Source organism: Lutjanus erythropterus, chromosome 7 (genome assembly GCF_056507025.1).
Source record: "Lutjanus erythropterus isolate fLutEry1 chromosome 7, fLutEry1.hap2, whole genome shotgun sequence".
Classification (NCBI taxonomy): Eukaryota; Metazoa; Chordata; class Actinopteri; order Lutjaniformes; family Lutjanidae; genus Lutjanus; species Lutjanus erythropterus.
In genome coordinates, this window is record NC_139323.1 from 40,740,145 (window position 1) to 40,763,548 (window position 23,404).

General features: G+C 39.0%; 1 protein-coding gene across 2 annotated transcripts; it reads right to left on the bottom strand.

Moving 5' to 3' along the window:
- Positions 1 to 4,099: 4,099 nt before the first annotated feature.
- c7h1orf53 (chromosome 7 C1orf53 homolog) lies at positions 4,100 to 14,980 on the bottom strand. 2 transcript variants are annotated; one of them, XM_084723792.1, is made up of 4 exons: positions 14,520 to 14,980; positions 9,452 to 9,553; positions 6,501 to 6,588; positions 4,100 to 4,140 (listed from the first exon to the last, which is right to left on the bottom strand). In XM_084723792.1, exons 1-3 carry the CDS (start codon positions 14,796 to 14,798, stop codon positions 6,517 to 6,519), a joined length of 453 nt encoding a protein of 150 aa, XP_084579918.1. In that variant the 5' UTR covers positions 14,799 to 14,980; the 3' UTR covers positions 4,100 to 4,140; positions 6,501 to 6,516. The 2 variants fall into 2 exon arrangements, with proteins under 2 accessions (XP_084579918.1, XP_084579917.1); XM_084723791.1 differs by lacking the exon at positions 4,100 to 4,140 and having other exon boundaries at positions 4,493 to 6,588.
- Between the last annotated feature and the right edge of the window lie 8,424 nt (positions 14,981 to 23,404).

Below are 23,404 nucleotides of genomic sequence, written 5' to 3' on the forward strand. Positions count from 1 at the left end.
ACCTCAAGTGACACTCAGTCTCGCAGAGGGAGCTCTCAGAGCATGGCCAGAAAAAGGAGGTGGCAGAGGGAGGAGGAGAGGAGGAGGCGAGGAGTCGAAGGAGGGAGGAAGAGGAGGAGAGGAAGGCTCTCCCAGGATCCACTGTGGTGCAGGGAACCACGGGCTAAACACTGACAGAATGAAGGAGAGGAGTGGGGAAGGGGAAGGGAGAGGAGAGCGGGGGGGTTTGAGGAGGAGGAGGAGGAGGAGGAACAGAGGGAGGAGTGAAGCACTGTAAAGCTGTATCCCAGTCACATGTATCCCAGTCACATGAGCCAGGGTGGGTGGGTGGGTGGGTGGGTGAGACATCCTGGAAAATATTTACAAACACACAGTGGACATGGCTTCATAATTATTGGAGGGAAGGAAATATCAAAATTCACATAAGCATGGGTGAAATATGACCAGAGCGCTGTTTTTATAGCTGATACCTAGAATTAAAATGTCTAACAGTGATTTATAAAAAGTAATGATAGACAGAATAAGCCTATAAATAGATTTTTGAGGCGTCTCAATCCTCATGTATCCTGTTTTTCATTTCCATCCTTATTTTCTCTCTCCAGGTCCTCACTTTTTCCCCTCTCCTCCTCCAACTCCCCGCTTCTTCTTCCACTTTCTCTTTTCTGTCTCTTCCAACCATTGCCTCCCCCCCTTCACCCCCTCCACTACCTCTCACCACCACCACCACCACCCCTCCCCTCCATCCCCATCCCCTACCTCCCTCCACCCCTCCTTCGATCTCCTCCCTGCTCTGCTCTGCTGGAGCTCAAATCACAACCCCGGTCCCTGGCAGATGGAGGATAGGAGAGAGAAGCTCTTAACTAGCCAGCCTGAGCCTCTGCTCTCTGCACACCAACTGCTGCCTGCCTCCCCTCCCTGCCTCCAGAACGGCTCCAGCAGCACACCGCCACCTCCACCCGCCACCCCCCCTCCATCTCCTCTGGGGACAGAGTATCCTCCTGGGGAATGGTGCGCATATTAGTCCATATCTGGCCACACTAGAAAGGACATGGAAACATAATAGATGGATGTTCTTTATCGCTATTCTCTACTTGCACAGTGTAGTGTGACGTATATCCGTTTTACAAGCTGCACGTGCCTGTCAGTGTTACAGCAACATTACCTTCACCCACAAACTTTGTGATTTTTCATCTTTAGGTTAGTTACTTCACTTTCTACAGTTAGCTTGACTCACATTGACTCACAATACTATTTACTGTTCCTTTTGTGTGCAGTGTTTTTTTTTTTCACTAAGATAACAATTAGCAATGTTAGCTGCCTACCTGGGATAATCGTCTTCATTCAAAGTCAATAGAAACAAAATAAAACTTGCCAAAAACATCTTGGCCTGTCTTTTCCAACAATCAACAACTCTGCTCTGGTCAAAATAAACCCTGAATTCACAGGGTAAGGTATGAAAATATTCTACACATCTGTTTACTTCCTATCAATGCTTTAGCAACGTTGCCTTTGCCTCAAAACTCTGATTTTTCATCCTTTAGTAAGTTACATCACCGTTCACAGTCAGCTTGGCCAATAGTCTTAATAGTATTTAATAGGGTTGCATCATTTTTTTATACAAAATAATTCCAAATGCTTCTTTCCCTGTCGTTCAAAGCATATTCTCTGACAGCATCACACAGCCTATGAAACATAAAGATGTAAAGGCCTACATATTAAACACATGTACTTGAATATTAGATGTAGGGAAAATGTGGAGCGCACTCATAAAAATAATCTTTATTTGATAATAGACTGATTGAATCTTACTTGATCCATCAAATTTTCAATGATTATTAATCAATCCAGTCATCCCTAGTATTAACCATCCTTTTCATAAAGTGTTTTTTTTTTTTTGTTTTTGTTGTGTTTGGTTTTTTTGTTTTTCAATGTTATGTTACCTCCACCAGCACGCTTTGCGTTTTTTTATCCATAAGTAAGTTATTTTATGTTTTCACAGTTGGCTTCCTACCTATTGTTAATAGTTTTGTGGAGTTGTAGGGTTTTTGAACATTTCTTTATACTCTGGACTGTTCAGTTTTTATAGCACCTAGCACCGTTGTCTTCATTCAAACTGGACAGAAACAAAATAGAACTCACCAAAAACGTCTTGACTCGTTCTTCCAGTGCTCCAACAATCACCAGCTCTGGTTTTGGTTGAAATAAACCCTTGAGTCACCGTGTTAGATGTGAAAATATTCTGGCTGTGCGTGCGGTTTCTTGCAGCTGCTTCCCTGGTGACCGACCTCCCTCTCGTTCCTCTCTGCAGTGATGGTGTGGTGAATTAAGGGATTATTTGGACCAAACCTGAGTCGGTGATTGTTGGAGCAGTGGAAAGATGAGCCGAGATGTTTTTGGTGAGTTCTATTTTGATTCTGTTGAGTTTGAATGGAGCTGAAGATGCTAGCGAGCTAGCTCATGTTGCTAACAGTTACCTAAGATTTAAAGTGAAACACTATGTACAAAACAATATGTTAAGGTTGACAGGATGTAAACAGACAGATATATGTACTTGTTATAGGAGTAGAGATATAACCTCATGAATCAAAGCAGCTTTGAGGAGGAGATGCTGGTTTAGGTGATGTTTGTGTTTGGTGTAATACTGTCAAACACTCTCTTTCTTCCCATATCAGCCATTCATTAAAGACAGAGGAGAGCATAATGAATAAGTCAGAGGTTAGATAGTGTAAAAGCTAAAGAAAAATCACTTACATCACTTGTCTTTAAAGTGTAGATGAGAAGTCACAGATATGACTGCATAACCAGGAGGGAAATAAACAGGCCAAAGTGCTCCTTGGGCACTTAGGTGCCTGTGACTTGCCCCCGACTCTCCTTTTATCTGGGCTCATCTGGCGGCCACGACTTGCCCTGGCATGAGCCTGACCACCAGTTGCGGTCCGAGGGAGAAACTGCTCCTCTGTGCTATTTGCAGCCCCGTCTGTCCAAAGGAATCTGGTGCGCTGACTGTCACTCAGTGGCCATGTGTGTTTTTTTATCACTAATTCTACCACAGGGATCGGGTTGTCCATATGACCACTGTGGAAGCTGCTGCCCCGAGGCGAGCTGACATTGTCTGTGTAGAAGGACCAGACGTTGATGTAGGGGCTGCTCAAATGCTGCTTGAATATCAAGACACACGTGCACGAACGCCCACATGCACGCACACACAAACGTACGAAGCAGTGCTCGGCCAATTGCTGAGACTGATGTTCCTTTCAACCATCATACGGCTGACACTCAAGTTGTTTTTTTTCCCCGCCAACCCTATGTCAGTTCCTGGCTGGTCTGGCCAGCAGTGATGGAGACACTGTAACTGACTGTGGTCGGGGCCATTGGCCGCAGGGCTGCTGTGCTTGTTTGAGACGGAGGGGGGTGGTGGGGGGTGGGGTGAGGAAGGAGGGGCGGCTGGCCTGTCAACTGGTTGTGACTCGAGTCTGTCTGGTCACAGTTCCAAACTGGACAGCTCTCTCTTTCTCTGCGGCTAGTGCCACCGTCCTGTAGAAAGGCACACAGTATAGAGCTGCCACTCTGCTCCAGCACAGCATATGCTCCGGCTGAAGGTCAGAGATGTTCAGTCCAAAATGCCTGAAATAAACACCTCGCATGTCTGTTGGCTGTTGGAGCTGGGGAGCACATCTGCACTGAGGGAATACAGCTGTGTGTGTGTGTGTGTGTGTGTGTGTGTGAAGACCTACATATTTGCTTATACTGAGAAAGAAAATTTCTTCATTTTTCATCATTCTACTGGCATTGCATAATACAGACAAAAAGAATTTATTCATGAATAAAACTTTTCTGTCATTAATGTTATGAACATGTCAAATAAAATTAAAGTAGCTATGATTAACTAAAAACTGTGTATCACAAACAATTAACCGTAAGATAAGAAAAAACATGGATGATCAGACTTTTAGTTTAACGTTCCTTCATTGTGGAAGTTGAATAAATACTCAAGGGCACAAATGAAGAAAATATATTGAGACAAGACTGTTTCAAAATAAACTTTAATACAATTACAAAAACTCTTAGGCACTCTCTTTTAAAACAATAAAAAAGTCTTTATGGTCATGGATGAAATCAGCCCATGTTGGTACTTTAGACCTGTATCATGAGATAATAAGATACTTATTAACATGAATATGTGTCAATAATCACATAAACAATGTGAGCATTTGGTGTGCATTTATTAACAGTTAACTATGCATTTTGTGGGTACTGGATCTAAATTGTGAACCATGCTTACTAAGATTAATTGATGCTTTATTATGCATTAATTAACAGTTAATTATTTCAGTAAGTTAGTAGTAAGCTGCAGCTACCGAATGGAATTTGAGGTGTTTTTTTTTCTTCCATTAACAAATAAATGAAAATGTTTCAAAGGTTAGTTGAGTATCAGGGGGCAGCCCTTCTGGTTAAAGGCATCAGCTCTTCTGTCAGTGAGTCAGAAAGTGTGTTTTGTTTTTTTTTGTCTTTTTCAAAGAGTCTAAGGCTTGAACTGAAACCTGTTTGTTTGTTTGTTTTAGGGCCTAACATCACACTGTGACAAGAAAGGCATGTTAATTGTTTTTTTGTTTTTTTTTTGTGATGTTTGTGTACACATATATTCTCATCCAAAGATCCCCTCAGACAGACTCAGTTTGAGTCCAGGAAGTGTTTTTTGATACTTTAATATAATGATTGACCAGCCTGGTGTTTGGAGGAGGGGTCGATTTTCAAGTAAATTTCTCCATAAATCTGTCGAAAGGATTTCTGTGCTGTTTGTGTCTCAGTCACCAACTGCTAGGCTCGAACATGATGATAAGAAAAAAAAAAAAAACATTTCAAACTGTGCCATCACTGGATTGGGAAGACATGGAGGGATGAGGCAGACATGAAAGTTGGCCTATTTCATGGTCAGGCTGCGGGACCGCCGAGGCCCTGAATGGCAATGCATCTACTTTAATGTGACAGACAAGTCCCTAGGCAAAACCCGCAGAGCCGCGGCAGGCAAGCGGGCCCAGGTACTTGATGAGTGTGACACCTTCACCGTCCCGCTGTAGAAATGTTGCTGCCGCACGCTCCGCTGCCTCGGTTTAGAATAACACCAAATAAATTCGCCTCTCATCCCGCCTGACGACGCGTCCCCGAGAACCTGTCCTCCCCAGCACTGTTGGGATCATGAATCTCCTTGTAGCCGCTCACAGGGCTTTGCTCCGATCACTAAGCACTTGCCTTTGGGACCCACCTGCCGAGGAAAATTGTGGCCGCGCCAGTAGGCGGCTGCAACGGAATTCCGCGGCAGACACATCCTCTCATCCCGACGCTGTTTGCCCAATCAGGCGGAGACAGGAGAGTGTGTGTGGCAGGTTCAGAGCCAGTGCCTGAAGGCATCGCGCTGCCTACCCACATGCACTCACAAATCACAAATCAAGTGGCACATCTTTCCTCAACATCTCTTGCACGCACAGGTAGTGCTGCATGAGCGCTTGACCTTACCTTGTACTATTACTGTGGGCTACAGAGTCTGGTGTTTAGTGCAACCTTTATTCTATATTGGCCTATTAGGAGCCACAGGGTGTTGTGATGGAGGAAGCCTGCCTATGCATGTGTGCGTCTAAGCCTGAGCTGATCTATTGCAGTGCTGGGATAAGAGGGCCCAGGAGTTCATTAGGCTGCAGCTCAGGAGAGCAGCCGCAGGGAGCTGCGCTGTAGCCAAGTGTTGCCAGGAGGCTGAGCGCCGAGTCCGGTGGGGAGGGCTGCTGTTGATGTCCATGGCATGTTTGTTAACAGCCTGATTCCATCAAGTGGTGTAAAAGCAGAGCAGCCAAGTGTAAGGGCTGACCCTTGGCCCCTGCCTATTTTTAACAACACAGCGTTTCAGTCAAAGGTAGACAGTTCAGTCGAGCACTTGTGGAGTGTAAATGATGCTAATATTCATGCAGTTGTACATTTGGGAGAAAAAATAACAAGAGATGCAAAGCAAAAGAGCACCAGACTCCATCTGACTATCTACGGTTACTTTCGCTTATATGCCCTTTATCTTGAGGGCAAAGATCTAAAATGCTCTTTCAGTTTTCATCTCCATACTCCCACAACCCTTGTAAATGCATCAGAGGAGCGGAATACCACGAAATATTAAATACTCTTAAAGAGAAACGAAAAATGAAGCTCAAGGCATTTTCATTGGACATTCATTGGAAGAAAAAATATCAGAAAAATACAGCAAAACCAAAATGAGATAAAAGACTATTTTACATGAGGTTCTAGTGAACAAATCCTTTCTCCCTACTTGCCTGTCTTATGAGAATGAAAACAATCCTGAGAATAGTTGTGATTCATAGGAGGGAGGTATTGCACAGACACTACCCATATTTCATCATTTAGTACACTGCTAAAAAATGACTCTCAACTAGTCCAAATAATGACAGGCGGGAGATAAGCAACGTGTGACGGCTGGGTCCCGTTCTTCACGGGCGTTTTACCTCCGTCATGTCGGGCCTATACATAAAACAGAGAGTTAAACTGTTTCTTCATGGCAGGGTCCTTCACGTTGACTTGGCCATATGGACACTAGAGGGGGGAAATGAAATAATTAAATGGTGCTAAATGGCAGCATGTGGAGCAGAACTTCAGTCACACAGAGAACAAGACGCGGACATGTGTACAGAGCGACGCGCGCCAGAGGAGCGACACTCAAAACAAAGGAGAACAGGATGGAATCAAATCAGGACGGAACCACGGATGAGGGGAAGACGGACCGGGGACTGGATTGGACAAGGAAGGACAGCAGATGAGACAAGACTGGATTGGATGCAAGAAGCAGAACAGGGACCTGAATCTGAACGTACCCTGAGGCTGAGGCCATCAACGTGCATACAACTGCAAAGATTAGTCAATTAATCGATGAGTCGATGGAAAGAAAACTAGCTGCCAACTATTATGATAATAGATTCATTGTTTCAGTCATTTCTCAAGCAAATACATCAAATATTTTCTGGTTCCAGCTTCAGTAATGTAAGGGTTTGTTGCTTTTTTTGTTATTTATGATAATAAATGAAGAGTCTTTGGGTTTTGGACTGTTGGTTGGACAAAAGAAGCAATTTGAAGATTTCATTTTGGGCTCTGAAAATTTTCCATTTAGCTGTGAAATTCACAGGTAAGAGTTTGTTTTGTTTTTTTCACAAATTTTTAACATTTCATAGAGTGAATGATTAATCGACGAATCATGAAAAGCTGGAGCTTTAGGCGTGTGAAGGAGGAAATGAGTGCAGACGTCGAAGAATTTGTTTCTTTAAGTCTGTTATTTGTGTGCCTTGATAAATAAAGTGGTTAAATTCAATTTCTTTTGGTCTTCTTTCTTTTCTTTTATTAAAAATGGGTCATTAGTGTTCTTAAATAAAACATTTCATTGTCAGTTTCTTTAGCCGTGTCTTTTACTGGACTTCATTAACTTATTTGTTTGTGTGTCCTTTAAGTAAACAAGCTGGATTTTTACCTGCACTTCTTTTAACGTCACAACATCTGGTCAAAACACCTCTTTTCTTGATTTTTCAGCTCCCATTGCTGCTTTTTCGTTTGTTCTAGTTGTGTTGCTTTGCGAGAGAATTTCTTATAAAACTGACAATTTAGCAAAGAGGGTGTTAATTCAGGAAGTGTAATTTGACAACAGGATGACAACACCTGCATGAGTAGGTGATACTGCTCTCAATCAGGAACGTAAAGAATCCTCTATTTAAATTTTAAATTGTGATTTATGCTTGTGGGCAACATCTGGTTTCAGCAGCAGCCAAATCAACGTTCTAACACTTACGTCCAGCAGACAGAAACATGTGTCACACAGCACGCTGGAAGTGTTGACTACATTAAATTATTATGAAATTAATAATAAATTATTAATTTAAACTAAAAATATACAGTGAAATTAGCCTTGTTGCTTAATTAAATTAATTTGCAGTCCTTTTCAGCACCATGGACAGCTGAAGATCTGTGTTTTGTTCTCGTTGCTGGTACCAACGTGTGGCGTAAACGCACAGAGGAATGTCCAAAGTTTTTTAACACCATCTGTATTCATCGATCTTCGTTTGTCAGGACCCAGTAACCGTTTATCCGCAACGCTAGCAGAGACCAGAAAAAAAAACTTCATGCCACCTGAACTGAAGAGCAAACCTGTTATGTTAGCTCCGCCTACCCTGTCAGGTGGACCAACCACTGCTGGGCGAAGAAAAACGTGTCGCCACCACTGATACTTTCATCAGTGGGTCTTCTGTTTCCCTGTTCGGTGACAGATTTTCTTTATTAAAGGAAAATCTTAAGATTATTACTTTAAGAAGCAAGTCGGCGCGTGTAAACATAACATGAATAAAACTTAATTTATATTTTCTATTATGTTCATCATGTTCCTCTTGTTACACTGTTTTCATCTTGTCAGGTCTTTTTTACAGTTTTCACCTTGTTACTCGTCTCTGTTGTTCTCGTTATGTTCATCTTGTTATGTCCTCTAAAGTGCTTTTCTTCTTGTTTACATTTTTTACGGTGTTTTTGTCTTGTTACATCTTTTACGTCTTGCTACGTCTTCCACGTCGTTTTCATCATGTTCGTCTCGTTATGTCCTTTACTTTGTTTTCATTTTGTTACGTCTTTTACGTCATTTTATGTCTCATTACATCTTTTACGTTGTTTTCACCTTCTTACGTCACTTTTGTCTTGTCATGTCTTTTTTGCCTTGTTGTTCCATGTCTGCCTGAGTCACGTCAGATAGATTTCAGCCATGGTGGTTCTTTAAATGTGAAGAAGACATTCCCATGATCCCACGCTGCTTCTCAGTGTCATCAAACTATGTAGTTTATTACTGTTTCACTGTCAGAGAGCCCTAATGGCAGAATTTACATATTTTGCATTTATTGAAATTAATTCACCATCCTGGACAGCTGATATTATGATGCTCTTAAGTCATGCACTTAAACATTTTATATGGAGTTTTGGGCAAGAAAGAACAAAAACATTTGTCATGATTTCAATAATCATCTTTCTATCACAATTTTCTTTTTCATTGAAAAAAGTATTACAATCGTGAGATGTGACCTTTGTTGGAGTCTGTACCAAACACACGTTTTCTTACATCTGCAGAAGAAGATGTGCAGATCAGAGCATCTCTGCAGCTCTACAGAACTTTACCTTTATCCAAAACTGCAGCTTCTGTGATTTGGATATTGCACCTTGCCATATTGCTATTTTGACAGTATTTCAATTAATTGTGCGGCCTTACATCTAAGGTAAATTATCACTGGGGGAAAAGGACCTAGAACAGAAAAGAAGTGGAGAAGATGGGACAGGACGAAACCAAACAGCCAAGGCCAGATGAAGAGAAGAAACAAAAAAAAATGAGAAAGTGAAGAAAAACACAACCTGGTGCAACAGAAAACAAAGAGCTCACATGTCTGCAGGCGCTGCCACAGCATTTCCCTCTCTGAAGGTGGGCATACTCTGTGAACACCTTGTACCCACTGGAAGGGTCGACGTACATCTGCTTCTTTGCCTGAACATAATGAAGAATATTATTATTTAATTAGCATGACATACAAACACGTATGCTGGTGTGTGACCCCTGCATACATAACCATATACAGTACATATACACGCCCAAACACAAAAGCACCGGTAAGCATAATACTTAATATGAACATATACGTAGAGACAGATTGCTTTGGGTCGAGGAGAAGAGGGAACGGATGACCTCTGTGCATAGAAACAGATGTAAGACTAAGTCTAACTCTTATGATGTTTCTAATTAATTAGTGCTGTCCTTTTGTGAGCAATTCAGTAGGTGAAAATCTGCAATGATTAATCAACTGGTAGCAGAGGAGGCAAAAGTAAACAATCTTTACTCAAGTAGAGGTAAAGAACCTGATTAAAAAAACATGACTCTGGTACTGATTCAACTTATTTACTCAAGTCAAAGTGAAAAAGTCCAGACTGTGAAATGTACTTAGAGAATAAAAGTAATAAGATGTCCACTGAGGGACATTTTGACCAGCTGTTTCTGAGCGAAGCAAACTGAACCTCACCTTTTCTCTGCAGTCAGGTCTCCCTCTGTTTCACTCTGTTGCATTTTTTACATAGTTTTGTCTTCTTACATCTTTAATGCCTTTTTTAATCATAATCATCTTCTTTTACATTGTGTTCATTGTGTTGTGTCTTTCATGTCCTTCTTGCCTTTTTACATCTTTCACAGTTTTCATCTTACATGCTGTTTGTAATTTTCATCACACTCATCTTATGTCATTACGTCTTTCAGTCACTTTCATCTTTTACATCATTTTTATCTTATGTAATTTTCATCTTGTTGCATCTTTTACGTAGTTTTTGCCTCATTTATTTCTTATTTGCCTTGTTACGACATGTTAAGTCTTTTATTTAACTTTCATCAAACTCATCTTGTTACATCTTATTATGTCTTTCAGGTGTTTTCGTCTTGTTACATCTTTCAAGTCGTTTTTGTCATTACACCTTTGACATTTTTTACCTCACTACCTTTTTTTTTTACCTTTTTGCTTTATTACATCTTAAGTCTTTTAGTCGTTTTCATCTTGTTTTGTCTTTCAAATCATTTTTGCCTTGTTACCTCTTTTATGCATTTGTGCCTTCTTACATCTTGCACGTTGTTTTCGTCCTGTTACGTTGTCTTGTTATATCTTTTACATCATTTCTGTCTTGTTATGTTATTATGTTACTGTGTGTTATGTGTGTGTTCTTCATGCTCACTTTTCATCGTTTCCCCTCTTGTTGTGTCTTATATGTTGTTTTCATAGTTACATTTGTTGTCCATGATATGCACTGATGGACACACCAAGAAATTGTCTTCTTGTCTCATCTTTTTTGATTGAAATCGATCATCATGTTGAGAAAGACGCGCACAATGCAATATAAAAATAAATCATAATGAAATAAATAAAAATAATGCACTAAAACTAAAGTAACAAGCCTGTTTTGAAACTGTAGGGAGTAGAAAGTACAGATATTTGTGATAAAATGTCAGGAATAAAAGTGAAAATAAATACTCAAGTAAAGCACAAATATCTGAAAAATCAATTTAAAAACAGTAACAATAAGTATTTGTACTTAGTTACTTCCCATCTCTGACTGGTGGTATTGTGTTAAGTTTTATATTTGCTGCATATTTGCAAGATGCTTAAAAATGCACATATTTTAGACACAATTATTCTTTCATGTCGACCAATCGTTCATCTTCCACGGACACACAAACACCTTCTGTACGTGAAAAACACTGAACTCCTCTGCCGTCCCTCAGGAAGTTAGAAAATGTCATCTCTCAGTCTGTTTCAAACTGAGAGCCCACTAGCTGGTGAGCTTTGACAGGCCACAAAGGGAAAAAGGCCCGGGGCCCTTTGGTGACACGGCCTGTCATTTCACATGGCAGCGCAGGGGCACACAGTGAAGCTGGCATAGCTGGGCCCCCTCTGTATTGTGCTTTTCCCACCCAGGTCCTACCACTCTCCTCAGGTCGCGGCCAACTTGCCTCAATTTCATCCACACTCAGAAGCACAATATTTACAACAGATACGCCTAAAGGCACGCAGATGACACCCACTCACTGCTGTCATCAGCACAGAGCTCACTGGCTCAGTTTGATGGAAGAGCAGAGAAGATTTGGTCAATGTGACGGATCTGACAAATACAACAGTCATCTTTACTTATATGACATGAACTGTATATATAAGACTATACCTGTAAGGAACAATGGAAAGAAAACTGGTAAAGAAAAAAGATATCTTCCTAAAATATCTTCAGGCCACCATTTGGTGATTTTTTTTTTTTTTGCTCCACATTTGCCTAATCTACCCACAGTCTTTTTCATACTGACTTTTAGTAATTAAAATTACGATAAAATTTGACTCTGCCAAGGACCAACAGGGAACCCTGCCCCGGGGACACGTGGACTCTGGAGGAGCACCACAGCTGGCATATTATCACACTTTATGATGAATATCAGCTCAAATAAACAACAGTCTTGTTGGTCCAGTCCAGTCAAATGCACAATGTAGTATGATTGATTATTAATAATAATCATTTTACATCAGAAGTGTGATTTTCACTGAAAAAAACTATTAAATCATGATGATGTGACATTTGTTTCCTTCTGCAATTTGGATGTTGCACTTGGCCATTCTGCAGGTTTAATAGTGTGTCGATTAATTGTGCATCATTATCATTACATATATAAAATATATAAAGCACTGGGTGGCTGTTCCTCTCATTAAAACTGGAAGAAAACTGTTCAAAAAATTGAATCTTCCTAACATTTCTTCGGGCTACCATTAAGTTGTTGTTTTTTTTCTGCACAGAATTATGTGTAATCTACCCACACTGTCTTTGACGTTGACTTTTGGTAATTAAACTGACAGTAAAGTTTCACTCTGGCACACAGGGAGTCCTGCCCTGGGGACTGACAGGTGGGCTCTGAAGATGCACAACAGCTGGCATATTATCACACTATGAAGGATATCAGATTAAATAAACAATGATCTTATTGGCTGAGTATTATTTACACTATTGTGGACTTAAGACTGACATTAGGTTTATCTTTTTTTAAGTAGCATGAAACTTACTAGAAATGTGAACATGTTGGTCTTAATAAACATTTAATTACCTCAGTCATGTCTACATGATTATTCTGTTTTCTATTAAGATCCTCAAAAATTGATCTTATTCAAGCATGTACAGTGTAGAATATTAATATAATTATGGATGCACTACTTGGATTTTGTTCAGCCGATATGATGACTGATAATTTCCTGCTTCTCACGGCCGATGCCGATTAGGTAACTGATAATTTAACATTTTTGAATTTTAAAAAGAAGTTCATATAACCTTGTCCACAGCTCTGACCAAAACAAGTCTGACATCATTACTACAAGAAAAACAAAGTCAGTTCTGACTCTTCAAATGTTCAAATCATCGTTCAGTTAATCAAAAAATGCTTAAGCTTTTAAAAAGTATTTAGCCAATTAAGTCAAATTAAAATCATTTACATAATCTTTCAAAACAAATATTGTTATGGCTATATTTTCATCATTTAAATAATAAATAATAATACATATTTCCCATTATGGGCTGTAATCCCTGAATATAAATACATAATTGGTAATTATGTTAGAGAAAACACTGAAGATTTGAATTAGCTAAAAAAATCTTAACTCTGTGAGTGTGTGTGTGTGTGTGAGAGAGAGAGAGAGAGAGAGAGAGAGAGAGAGAGAGAGAGAGAGAAACCACCCACATGTTAAATTTCTTTGGCAAAACAGATTCATCTTGTGTAATTAAAGGGACAGTTCACCCCCAAAATCAAAAATCCATATTTTTCCTCTGGCCAACATCAGCAAAACTCCGCAACTCACCAAAAAAATTCAAAACTGATAAAGAGCGCTGCAGGCCAGAGTTAAAATACATGTTTTTGATTTGAGGGTGAACTGTCCCTTTAAACATACATATATTATACTTTAATTGTAGCAGTGAAGGATTATTTTTACACTGTGATATTGCTATTCCATTTTATGCTACTTTATAATTCTACTGCACTACGTAACAAAGAAAAAAATGTCATTTTTAATCCTCTGACAGCTTTAATTGGTAGTTTGCAGCTTCAGATTATTAATATAAAAAAAGCAAATCAATTATACTATGTTTATATATAATAATGATAAACTTAATGTATAAAGCACCTTTCATGCAGGGGGTGTGCCTTGCAACAAAGAATAAATAAAAACAGGAAAACAAGTGCAAATACTGGACAATAACAGCGAGCAATCAGATGAATAATTAATTAAAAAGTCTGCAAAGGGCAGGAACAGGTCTGCTAAGAGAAATCAAACATGTAAACAGAATTAAAACACAAAAAGACACAAACCAATCAACATAAGAGCAGCAGTTAGTAAAGAGTGATGCTGAATAAAGTGTTGAACACATTAATACATCAATAATATTCATCCCTCAGAGAATCAGACATTTTCTGGTAACTGTACTTCACTTTTACTCCTTGTATTTTAACACAAACATCTGTACTTTCTACTCTTTACAGTTTCAAAACAGGCTTGTTACTTTAGTTTTAATGCATCTGAAGGGAATTATTGATGATTTTTATTTTGCATCATTGCTCTCCGTTTACATGATGGAAGACGATTCCTTGTTGTGTCCATCAGTGGACATGGTGTGACAGATGTGACAAGATAAAAACGATGTAACAAAACGTAGTACTAAAGTACTAAAAATACAAGGGAAGTATATTTTGTTGATAATACTCATGTACTTTTTACTTAAGTCAGAGTATTTCTACACTGCAGTACTTTTATTTAAGTAATAGGAACCTGCACCACTACAGTATACCAACACGTGTGATCGCCTGGTTGTAATTAATCATCCATAAGTCCAATAATGAGATTGAACAGGACATGATTTGATTTCAGATGTGTGCAGTGATCCATCTTTACCTCACACGCCTCTCTGTGGATCCTGTGGATGTTCACCTCCTCCTCTGTGAACTTTCTTCCACTCTGCTCTTTTTCACCTCCCATGTCGCTGCTGCTGTTTGTCACATCAGTAAAGTCTGTTTCTGCATCGATCTGCGAGCCGCTGCTCGTCTGTCGCTTCCAGCTCTCTTCTTCTGACAGAGTCGCTATCGACATCGTTACAAGTCGTTTATTAAACCGAACATGCAGGAGAATCAATCTGCTGACAAATGATTTAGTCAGGTGTTCCCGGAGAAACATGATCCTGTAAAACTCCTAATGTGTCTGATATTTTTTTACAAAAAGATTCCAGACTTCTTCATTTAAATAAAGTGAAGACTGACTGTATCATTAACTCTTATCAAAGTCTGTCTATCCTGCATGTTTACTTTCTGCCTCCTCCTCTCACTTTTCTCTGCACAGACATGAGTTCCACTTCCTGGTTTGCCTCGTCACAGTGGTGGCACGTGACCAGTCGCTGATCCCCGGCGCGCGCACACACACACACACACAGCGCCCCTGCTGTCACACAAGAGACACCAGGGAGTCACTGCTGATGTGAGGATATCTACATTTTACTCAAAGATAACAGAAACAATATATTTATGGATAAATATGATGTGAGATTCATTATTACTGTTTTATTATTATTTTTATTACAGTGACTGATCAGCAAAAATAATTAAAAAAAACTGCTAAAAGTTACAGACAAACATCCATATTTTTAAGAATTAATACAAGCGTTATTTCTCTCTAAAATTAGATATTACACCAGTTTGACTTTAATTAAAGGGTCAGTTCACCCAAAATGAGAAAAAATAGTAGGGTTATCTTGTCATGCAGATAAGTGAGAATAGTTCAGAAGGAACAGTTCAGTTAGTCATTATCGACTCACCTCATGTTGACTGAAGGTTTCACAAGAAAAACTGTGCTGCAGTATCTTCCAAACAATTTAAGTGAACAGTGACCAAACAAAAAACAAAACAAAAAATAGCTGTTTGAAAACTGGTGACTATTCACTTAAATTGTTTGGAAGATTCTGCAACACTGTTTGCAGATTGTGCCATTTTGTGAACTAAAAAACTAAAACCGACCTTCAGTCAGCATCAGGACGGGTAGATAATGACTGTTTCTTCGTTTTTGGGTGAACTATCCCTTTAAGGGTAGGTTAAGGTAATGGCTAGTCAAATAGTGGTTATGGTTATAGTTATGTAAGTCCATGTAATGTCCCAAAAATGACAAGTAAATGTGTGTGTGTGTATGTGTGTGTGTGTGTGTGTGTGTGTGTGTGTGTGTATGAAGACATAACACATGCAGGTCCAGATTGTACAGATTTACACTGCATCAGTTTCTATAAATTGTTTTTTCTATAATGTTACCATCTTTCTACTGTATATAATTCTTACGCAGCTCTGACCACATGACTTAGCACAATATGGCAGGAATGGAATATAAGTTTTGCAGAATTTAAGCTTGGAGATTTGCGGCCTACAAGGGAGGGTGAGGTTTTAGGTGAGGTGTTTGCAATCTGCAAGCTCATTGCTATATTCCACTGAAACCTGCTTACTGGACCTTTAATAGTCATATAATCCTGTAATCATATATGTGGATAAACTACACTGCCCTCTTTAATGCCTGTAGTGTTGCTCTCCTTGGCTGCAGTGACACTGCAGCGCACAAACACACTTTCCTATGATATTAAAGTAATATAGTGACTTGGGCCGAAGCACTGAAAGGTTGATGAGTGGACATTAATGAGTCCTCTCAAGGTTATTCACCGCTGTAAGCCACCTCTGATGATGTGTCTACTGCAGAATTCTGGGTAATGAAACCTGACAAGTGTCTTTTGACTGACATTGTGGGGTCAATTTACCCACAGACAAATTACACATCACTGGTAAAAATATATGCAGGCTTAGTGTGAAAAACACTGTGCATGGAAACAGAGCAACATTTACAAAAACAGATTTATAATGAAATACTGCAAAAGCAACCTGGAAATGTAAGATAACACAGATGAATGGTAGATTTACAGTTTACTTTACTGCCTGCAGTATTTTCTCAAGCTAAAAAAAAATACTTTGTGTACTTTCTTGGGAGTGACATTTCAGTTTGATAAGATAAATCATGTGCACCAGAGCTAAGTCAAATGTTTGAAGCCATTCTTAAATATATTGTCAAGGCCTCAGAAGGACAACAGGACGCTGTATTCTTCTTATTTCACTGCTGCGTTCTCTTAAATGAGCATAATCTGGGACTGTTTACTGTTTACATTTCTCTGAAATGTGAAACCTCACTGGTTCCCAGTGCCCACAGCTCACCAGAGCTTTGTGTATGTGTCTCTTTGTGTGTACGTGTGTCATATTGCTTCTTTTTTTTTTTTTCATGTTAAGGCAGCAGCCCTGCCATTATCATTTCATACGGATGCCTGAAACAGCATGCCCCAGTCTGCTGCCACTTAATTACCTTCCAGTCAGCCTGAAGAAATCTGGCTCTGATCCAGACAGACTCTCTGGAGAGGGGAGAGAACTACATCTAAGCCATTGGTTTCAATTTACCATGGGACAAATATTGCTTAAACATGCAAACAATAAAAGGAAGGTCCACCCTAAAACTAAATTTGCATTGCACTGAATATCCATGATTTGTGCCAGTAACGTCATCGTCTACTAAAAGACAAGTATTCCCAGTAAAAAGGGGATAAAGAGCATAATGGTAATTGATTATGTCATCAGGTGTCACTTTAGGGAGCTGTTCCATCCACAATTAATTTGTTCCGGACTCCGTGGGCTCATATAATCTGTGGTTGAAGTGTTACATCTAAAAAAGGGTTGAACTTAATGAAGGTTTACAGCATCAGAAGGGCAGCGCCAGGCCACCGCCAGGCCACCGCCGTGTCCCTACAGCAGCCCAGAAAGGACAAACAAAACACTGGCTCTATAGGGTTTTTCACATTTAGGATGCTTGGAAGTGGAGGATGAGGTGATGTGTTTACAGTCTGAAATTATATCCATCCATCCATCCATCCATCCATCCATCCATCCATCCATCCATCCATCCATCCATCCATCCATATTTCTGATTTATATTGTTGAAATTGAACTTATTTTCCTTAATACATCTCTTTCTTGAATCCTTACCCTGTGAATGTTTTCAGATTGTGTGACGCGTTATTACAAAAAAGGAGAAAAATGATTATGTATAGGTTATGATGCAACGGTTTGACACTCTGATCTAGATGCTGCTTTGACCACTTTGGCCCGTTACTACTAATATGTCAATGTTGCCACCGTATTGGACCGGACAAGACTGTCCTGTAAATAAATAAATACATGTAAATGGGGGATTGGCTGTTTTTCTGGATAAAAAGTGCTATAACATTTCTCAACCAGTTCCAATGTGTCATGTTATATCAAGTTTATACACACAAACTGCAGCTCAGTTGTTTACAGCGTTGACATACAATCCAAAGGCCAATACGCCGTCTACATATCTAAATATGTACACATATCCATGCCTGAAGCAGATTACAGTAGTCACATACATACAGTAAACTCTTTCTATGGATGTTTTGTGTGTTTGACACAGACAGTTTATCTAAAAGCTTATGTAACTGAGTTATGTGTTGCGATTTCAGCATTTATTTTATGCATGGACTACTGTCGCCTAACGTGGTTACTCTAAGTAGCATTTACACACGACACACTGTAATTATGCAGGATAAAGTCAGAAAATTGTGCCAGTCTTTCCACCTCAGTCTGATCTGTTGGCTGCACTGAAGCATTGAAGCTTTGCTCAAATGTACTTCAAACAGGCAAATGTTACTCTTTCACTTTCCCCCCACAGATCAAGTCAACAACCCAGGGGTTCCCAGACTTTTTCATGTCAAGGACCCCCACAGTAGATGAATACCAGACCATGGACTCACAGTTCAAGATGATTTTGTCTTAAGCAATGCCAATGTTTTATTTCTAAGGTTTTGAGATAAAAAAAAAAAAAAAAGATCTAAGGCTGCACATATAATCAAATTATTATTAAAATCACAATATAAGTGCGTGATCCAAATTGCAGAAGCTGCATTTTTTGATAAAGGAAAACTTTATGACAAAACAACATTACAATGAAGTATCATAATGCCAGAGATGCCAACAAATGTCACATCATCATGATTTTAAGATTTTCTTCAGTGAAAATGAAAATTTGGCTGCAAAAATGATTATTACAACTAATCATGAACCATATCACATCGCATTATCTGTCACAATAATTAAAATATGGTTTACCAAATTGGGAAACCCCCCTATAACTCACTCAAGGACCCTTGCTGCTTTAGGCCACCAGTTGGAGATGAAGTGCCTTGCTCAAGTGCAAGTTAATACTGTTTAAAAAAAAAACATCTATCCTTCATAACCTCCTATCCGTTGTTGGGGTTACATGGAGCCAGTCCCAGCTGACACTGAGCCTGGACAGGTCGACAGCTCATCACAGGACGGATACAGACTCGCTCCTGCAGCAGGATGTCTAATATCACCAATTAACCTGCATGTCTTTGGGCTGTGGGAGGAAGCCAGAGCACCAGAACATGCGAGGCGACAGGGCTAACCACTGCACCGCCATGCCACTCTGGTCAAGAAATACGAGAGCATTTATATCAATATCCCAAATCCTCTCATTAGTGGATTTTAACCAACTCTGTGGCCAAAAGTCTGTCTCCACAAGCTCTGAGCTTGTTTTTGTGGCTCATGTTCGATAAACTCTGTGGTCGTGGTCGACTTATTCTGTGACCAGAAATTAATTTGCTGTTGGGCTTCTGCTGCCCACCCAAACCCAGATACTGCCCTCTGTGCGTTGTGTATGTACCCTGTCACCTCACACAGCAGACAACACATGGCAGCCTCACCGTTTTCTGAGAGACCCAGAGGACTCCTGTGCTGGAACAAAGCTACAAGCTTGTCTAGGTATCCGTTTGTGCTAATTTAATTAAACACACCTTTAATTAGGAATATGCTGTCAACAGACTGCACAATACACAATTAAAATTAAATTAAAGGCACAATATGTAACATTTCTATGTAAAAAGGTCTAAAAATGACTGATTATTTTGTTGAGCTGTGTACTTATATTTTCACAAATGTTTCCAACAAATCCAAAGAATCTGTCATTTTATTCACAGTAAAAGTAGTAGCCGCTATTTGCTGTGTATTCTGTTAACAATGAAGACAACAGCTCCCATGATCCCAGCTACTTGATGATGTCATCAGATGTGTTTTTTATTGTTTTGATTTAGAAATCCAGAGACAGAAATTACACATTGAGCATTTAAGGTCCTCAAATTACATGGTGACACAGGGGCCCGCTACAAGAAGTTAATATTCAGTGATGCAGATTCTCTAACATATCAAATTTGGGCCCCTGGGAGCCGGGGACCCTGAGGTAGTATCTAATACAGTTTGTTGATGTGCTGAATGTCATATAACATTGTCACATATGCTTTATATTTTTACTCATGCACTCAGCAGTGTGGAATATTTTTATAATAACAATGGATTAAACAACTGTTTTGTGTGAAAGGGAATTATCAGCCAGCTCCACAGGTCTATAGATTGTTTTAGCTTCAGTCAGCTCATTGTCAGCTGGTGGTTTTCACAGCCTGAAACTACTGTTTTGCTTCACTCTCACCTCCGTCATCAGCTTTGTTCCCAGAGGCAGCAGGCAGCTTATAAACACAACCTGCCCGACGACAAACAGCAGACGAAGTTAGTGACCTGCTGGTGAGGAGAAGTTGGTGAAGCTCAACACGCGACTAAAAAGAGAGCAAATACTGAGTTTTTTTGTCAAGTGACCAGAAACCTGAGTCAGAATGAATTCTAATGTTGCTTGATATACTCTGCAGTGATGGCAGAAGTATTCAGACCCTTTACTGAGGTAAAAGTCCTGCATTCAAAATGGTACTTAAGTAAAAGCATGTACTATCAACAAAATGTACTTAATGTTTGAAAAGTAGAAGCAGCCATTATGCAGTAAAATGTCAGTGGTTGTTTACTGTATGATGTTTTTGGATTAATATTACTGCTGGATTAATGTGTACATTGCATTGTACTGCTCTTTAAGGTTGAGCTTATTTCAACCTTACTGTCTCTGTGACTTGTGAAGATATCGAGCGTAGAGATGTCTGCTTTCCTTTGAATGGGTGAGAGATTACAGCTCAGCCAAGGACCCTATTAATGTTTACATCCTGCACTTTCACGAGCACAAGCCTCCCGTCCATGAGTAGATACATGCTTCATTCCTTTTGTGATACCGTTGTCGGGTGTAATCCATTGTGGTGAAGATATTTCCTTCATGAAACTGCTCACAGCAAAGGATGTGGGTTATCTTGAGCACTTAGGTCATGATTTCCGATTTCTGAAGAGACATCACTGTTGAGTTTTTAAATGTATCTTGAGTTTTTAAATGTATCTGTATCTTTAAATTGTATCTGAGTACAATTTAGTCCCATTATATTTGAGTGAAGGCTGACATTTTTACAGCTTATATCTCCAAAACTTGGCAACTCACGTCAAAACAATCTAGAGGGATGAATAGCACTACAAGTAAGAAGAAAAATATGTGTTTCTGACTTTTGGGTGAACTGTCCCTTTAAGTACAGTACTTCAGTTAATGCACTCAGTCATATTCCACCACTGATCTGGGTGTCTGGATGTATAAACAGCCAACTGTTTACTATCAAGTTCACCATAACAACTTTATAAGGTGATGATATGTCGTGTTATGATGTGTTCAGCCGGCAAGCGGCCAAAAAGATCCATTAATTCTGGTTTAAACTGCGTCTCGTTTTGGAAGCCCTCACAAGGACCCCTGATGGTTCCAGGACCCCACTTTGGGAGCCACCGCTGAAGGCTACTGTTGCCACAATTATTGAACTAATAATGCAGTCTCATAGGGATACAGGTTTTTCATCAGAAGCATGAATCACACGGCTCAGGTCTGCTGTGTTACTCATCTGAAGTAGAAGAAGAAGAAAGATGCTTGCAGGCAGAAGCAGCAACATTTCTCTGTCTCTCTCTTTTTTTTTTTTTTACTTTATTTATAAACATAGTCAGACATTGCAGACATGTACTTAACAAAATGATATCCAGAAAAAGGGGCAAAGCATTTAGATAAACAACCAAATAAAAAAAAATTAAAGAATAAATAAATAATATAAAAATTTGCAAGTAATATATTCACTACATTGGTGTAAAATTATAATTAAAAAAGCAGGAAGGAAAAAGATAAACAGACATAATTGTCCACTGTCCAGTTGGATAGTTGTTACTTTTTTAGTCTCTATAAGTTGTAGAGTCTTAATATATTCTTTAAATTCATGTAATCCCACCTTTCATGTATGTCTGTGAAACTGCTCATGCAGAATCAATAGGTTTAGCATGAAGTCAGTGTTATGTTTGTTGTGTTTGCATTTAGCACTCATAATGTTTTTTCTTTATTGATCAAATACAACATGTCAAACATTTCAACAACAAAAGTCAAAACAAAATAAAGAAATTCACGAAATTCATACATTCAAATCAACTGCAAATGAAGTACATAAAAAAGTAAAAAAAAAGTAGTAAGTAAAAAAAATAAGAAGAAGGGGAAAAGTGGGAATATTAAAGGCACAGTTTGTAAAGTCATAGCCTAATTTACACACACATTTTACAGGCACACACACCTTCACAGTTTTTTTATTTAATAGTTTTTTTTTATACAGGCCTGTGGTTCAAAATCTTTGTAAAAGACAGGATGAATGGACTTTTGCAAAGTAAATAATCTATAATCAATAAATGTATGACATATGCCTTTAACAAAATAATAATAAATAATACAAAATCCAAATAATAAGAAAAGTCATATTTTGATTATTTTGACTGGAATTGTGATTGCAATGTGTTACATGATTATTGGGGATGATAATTTTTGCATTACCATTTTCATTTTCTCTGAAAAGAAAACTTACATCTAGAAAACAAATATTTTTAGGCCAGGGCATTTCTGCAGCAATACAGAAATTATAATGCTGTTTTATTGCACATTTCTCCTATCAAGATCCCTGTCAAACACGGCAGGGTTCTGCGATTTGGATATTACACATGGCCATATTACATAAGGGATAATGTACAGTGATGATGCAGGATCCTGATGCAAAACAAAGGCATCTGAAATCACCCTGAAGGGGTTTATTTCACAATAATGACCTGCTCACTATACATTATCCTGCTTATTACATGGTTACTATTATTTGGCACACATTTATGTGACACAGAATATAAATTTTAAAATGATTTTATGGCTTTATTTTACAATGGTGACCTCCTCATTGTATATTATCCTGCTTGTTACATGGTTATGTTTACAAAATTAAGAATTAGACACAAAATATCAAATTTTAGATTATTTTAGAGGTTTAACAATCAGAACTGTGTCCATAGCAACGGTCTGCTGTACATAGCAACGGTCTGCTATACGGAAATAACAGATTTGAATGCTGTAATTGACCAATCAGAATAAAGTATTGAACAAAATCATGTAATAAGATGAAACAAATGCTCCCACATGCGGTGTGAGCAGGATTAAACAAAGAAACTTCAGTTTGATATGAGGTACCTTTACTTAAAATCAGAGCCGTTAAGAGTAGATCTTCTTACCTAATAGTGACAGGAAGAATTAAATGTAAAATTAATTCATCATAGTTCACAAAATAACCTTAAGTTCAACACGTTAATGGCATTTATCATCACAGGAGGCTGTTTTATTCTCAGGCAGCAGCAGCAAGGTGCTCATCATCTGACGCGCTGACGTCACCAAATCTTTGACAGCACTTCCTGGAG